Source organism: Chaetura pelagica, unplaced genomic scaffold (assembly GCF_000747805.2).
Source record: "Chaetura pelagica isolate M959 unplaced genomic scaffold, ChaPel_1.0 scaffold275, whole genome shotgun sequence".
Taxonomy (NCBI): Eukaryota; Metazoa; Chordata; class Aves; order Apodiformes; family Apodidae; genus Chaetura; species Chaetura pelagica.
In genome coordinates this window covers 9,156,026-9,158,851 of record NW_009953486.1, presented here as the reverse complement: position 1 = coordinate 9,158,851, position 2,826 = coordinate 9,156,026, and the positions used below count along the sequence as shown (strand labels likewise).

The following is a 2,826-nucleotide window of genomic DNA, read 5'->3' as shown; positions in this document are numbered from 1 at the left end:
GTCGGGTGATTTATTTTTTAAGCCAGGAGCAGCAGGTGCAGGTGGAGGGAAGTTCTGGCGGCTCACAGCTGTCCTGGGGCCGCTTCCACTTCAGCTGCACGTTGAGGCTGCGAGATGTGTTGAAGAGCGAGGGGCTCAGCAGGTCATACACAGCATAGGTTCTCCTGTCTCCCTGGACAACAGCTTCCAGCACGGATGCTGGAGCAGGTGTCACTTCCAGCAACTCCTTTTCCTGAGAAAGCAAGTGGACCATAAAAGGAAAAGTGCCCCTTGGAAGCTACTGGCAGCACTGGGCAAAACCTCTCTGGTTGGCCCTGAGATTTCCCACCCAACAGCCAGCTCAGAGCTCTGACTAACACCACCACTCCCTTTCATTAGCCCCAGAGGGCTCCTGGAGGCCCTGGCTGTGCAAGGCAAGGATCATTCAGAGCCCCAGAGTGGCTGAGCATTACCTTGTTCTTAGGGGAGATGTCAACGTAGACTTTGCTCTGCGATGCCAGGGGACACGCGTCCGTGAGCGTGCGAGAGAACATCTTAAAGAGGGACCAGTCTGTGGGAGGGAAAGTCAGTGGCAGAGTGAGGTGCCACGGGCTGGGAGGCTGGAGGACCGCAGAGCACTGCTGCCAAGGTACCTTTCTTTCCTTGGCCACTGGAAAAGGTGTCGAAGACCACAGTGAGGGTCTGTCTGAGCTCCCAGGACACAGCCAGGCAGGAGGCATCCTGGACAAGAGAGAGACAGGTGACTCTGATCACAACTTCTGGAGGGGCAGGACAGCAGGAGGGAGCAGGAACTCCAGTAGGACTGCAAGAATCCCATCGGGAGGAAGGTAAGACCACAGAAGCAGGATGACAGCTGCATTAGACACAGTGAACCCACCAAGGGGGATCTCAGTGAACCAATGTGTCCCAGTGCAGCCTCACAAGATGTCTTCTGGTGTTCCCTGGGGGGTGTTCAAGGAAAGAGCCCCAAGCCCCATGCTTACCCTGCAGATGGGGCGGATGTGCACGGCCTGTGAGTGGTAGCTGCTGTGGAACAAGCGCTCGGCCTTCAGCAGCACAGCCAGCCCAGCCTGCCAGGAGAAAAGGAGAAACCCAGCCCCAGGTCTGGTCTCTGCTCCCACTGGCAGCAAGACCCTGCTGAGGCTTCCCAGAGCACACTCCCAGGTTGCTGTTGGAAACCCAGCTCAATCAGGAGTGGCCTGAGGGGACAGCAGGACTTGCTGTTACCTTTGAGCCGCACGGGAGCAGCTTCTTCCAGGGAGTGAGGTTCTCTGTGCAGACAACCTCCCGGGGCAGGACAGCGTATCGCAGGAGGTGATGATCTGTCCCTGGGCAGGGAGGTGAAGCATCAGCAGGCAGGTACTGCTCCAGGCACCAGAGCAGCACCAGGCCTGTCCCACCCCCCAGTGAATAACACAGCCCATAAAACAAGCATGGAATGCCATCAGCTCAGTTGGGAATGGATCCCTCTCTGTTCAGAGTGATTTGGAAAGAACAGGGAAGGGCATCCCCTAGCAGTTTTTTTTTCCCTGAGCCCTGCAGTCCTCACCAGCTCTTTCATAAAATGTTTCAGAGAGACAGGCGAGGGCCTGGGAGCATCTGCCACATGCTGCTCCTGGGGTTCCTGTGCTCAATGTCAAGCCTTGTTCATCAGGAGATGAACTGCCTCCCAGAGGAGGTGAACAGACCCCACTGCACGCACAAAGTCCTTGCAGGACCTGTCCCCAGAGAGGCAGAACTGCAGCTAGAGACAAGAGCAGGCAGAGCCAGGTGGGCTCACCGTTGGCTAAGCCCAGGGGCTTGAAGGATGCTGTGGGAGTGACTGTGTTGGTTGAGTCAATGAAGTTGAGAGAAGCACAGAATATTCCCGAGAGGATGTTACTCAGTTCTTTCCAGGCTTTGTCCACACTGTGTGAGAACAGATAGAAGAGATTACTCAACAGCTCCCCTTGGAACAAGCAGTGTTAAGTTCACTAAACACACTGGGGTGCAGAAGCTGCAGGGAGTGTGCAGGCAGAGCCTGCTGGTCCTGCCTCCAGTTCTCTTGGTGTTTGATTCTAATGCATGAGATTTGGGGACATTCAGAGCAGGGGCAGCCCCTGGGACCTGGTGGTATATACCAGCTGGTATACAAGGAGATGGGCTGGGGGAGCAGGGACGTGCAGTGTGTGGGGAGAAGGGGTTGTGAGACCTATAGCAACACCTTGGTGCAGCTCTGAAGGCTGACCTGGCCAACAGACCTCATATGGGCCACTTGTAGGACTTTGCAAGTCCGTGTGGACCTCAAAGAGGGACTTGGTGCTAAGGGAGATGGTGACAAGTGTTGGGTGGAAGTCAAAGAAAGAGAGTCATTCACGAGGGGCTGCAGTATAACCTCTGCAGCACGGGGTTGGTCATCACAGCCCCTAAGGAAATTATTTGTTCCTTTAGTGAACTAGGAATTTTCCCTCAGCACCACATCCTGTCCCACGGGCTGAGTGGGGCTATGTTCTCCTTTTCCTTAGGGGAAAAAGCCCCCGGGGCTGCAGGCTTTTTATTCCAGTGGTCGTTTTCCCAGCGGGGAGGCCCCCTCCCACACTGTGGCTGCCTCGTGTGAGAAGGGTGACAGCTCCCAGGAGCGGCAGCCGTGGCAGGGGAACCCGGAGGGACAGCCCCGTGGCCGGGGTACCTACTCGGTGACGGTGGGCTGGAACCAGACCCAGAGCTCAGCGCCGGCGGGTGCCTGCAGGGGGGGCTGCCCCCAGGCCTGGGTGCGCCAGAAGCCCTGCGTGAGGGCGAGGTGAAGCTCCCGCCACCCCAACGCCGACACCAGCCGCCCCCGCCCCT

The 2,826-nt window shown here is 57.3% G+C and overlaps 1 protein-coding gene across 1 annotated transcript in view; it reads right to left on the bottom strand.

Moving 5' to 3' along the window:
* The window catches only part of PIGT (phosphatidylinositol glycan anchor biosynthesis, class T), a 6,296-nt gene that overhangs the window by 2,210 nt on the left and 1,260 nt on the right, over positions 1 to 2,826 (bottom strand). Inside the window, exons 2-8 of the mRNA XM_009998791.1 lie at positions 2,673 to 2,824; positions 1,781 to 1,908; positions 1,228 to 1,328; positions 984 to 1,070; positions 633 to 720; positions 453 to 550; positions 67 to 232 (exon numbers count right to left, since the gene is read on the bottom strand). Of these exons, the coding sequence (XP_009997093.1) occupies positions 67 to 232; positions 453 to 550; positions 633 to 720; positions 984 to 1,070; positions 1,228 to 1,328; positions 1,781 to 1,908; positions 2,673 to 2,824 (820 nt within the window). The remainder of the gene's footprint in view (positions 1 to 66; positions 233 to 452; positions 551 to 632; positions 721 to 983; positions 1,071 to 1,227; positions 1,329 to 1,780; positions 1,909 to 2,672; positions 2,825 to 2,826) is intronic.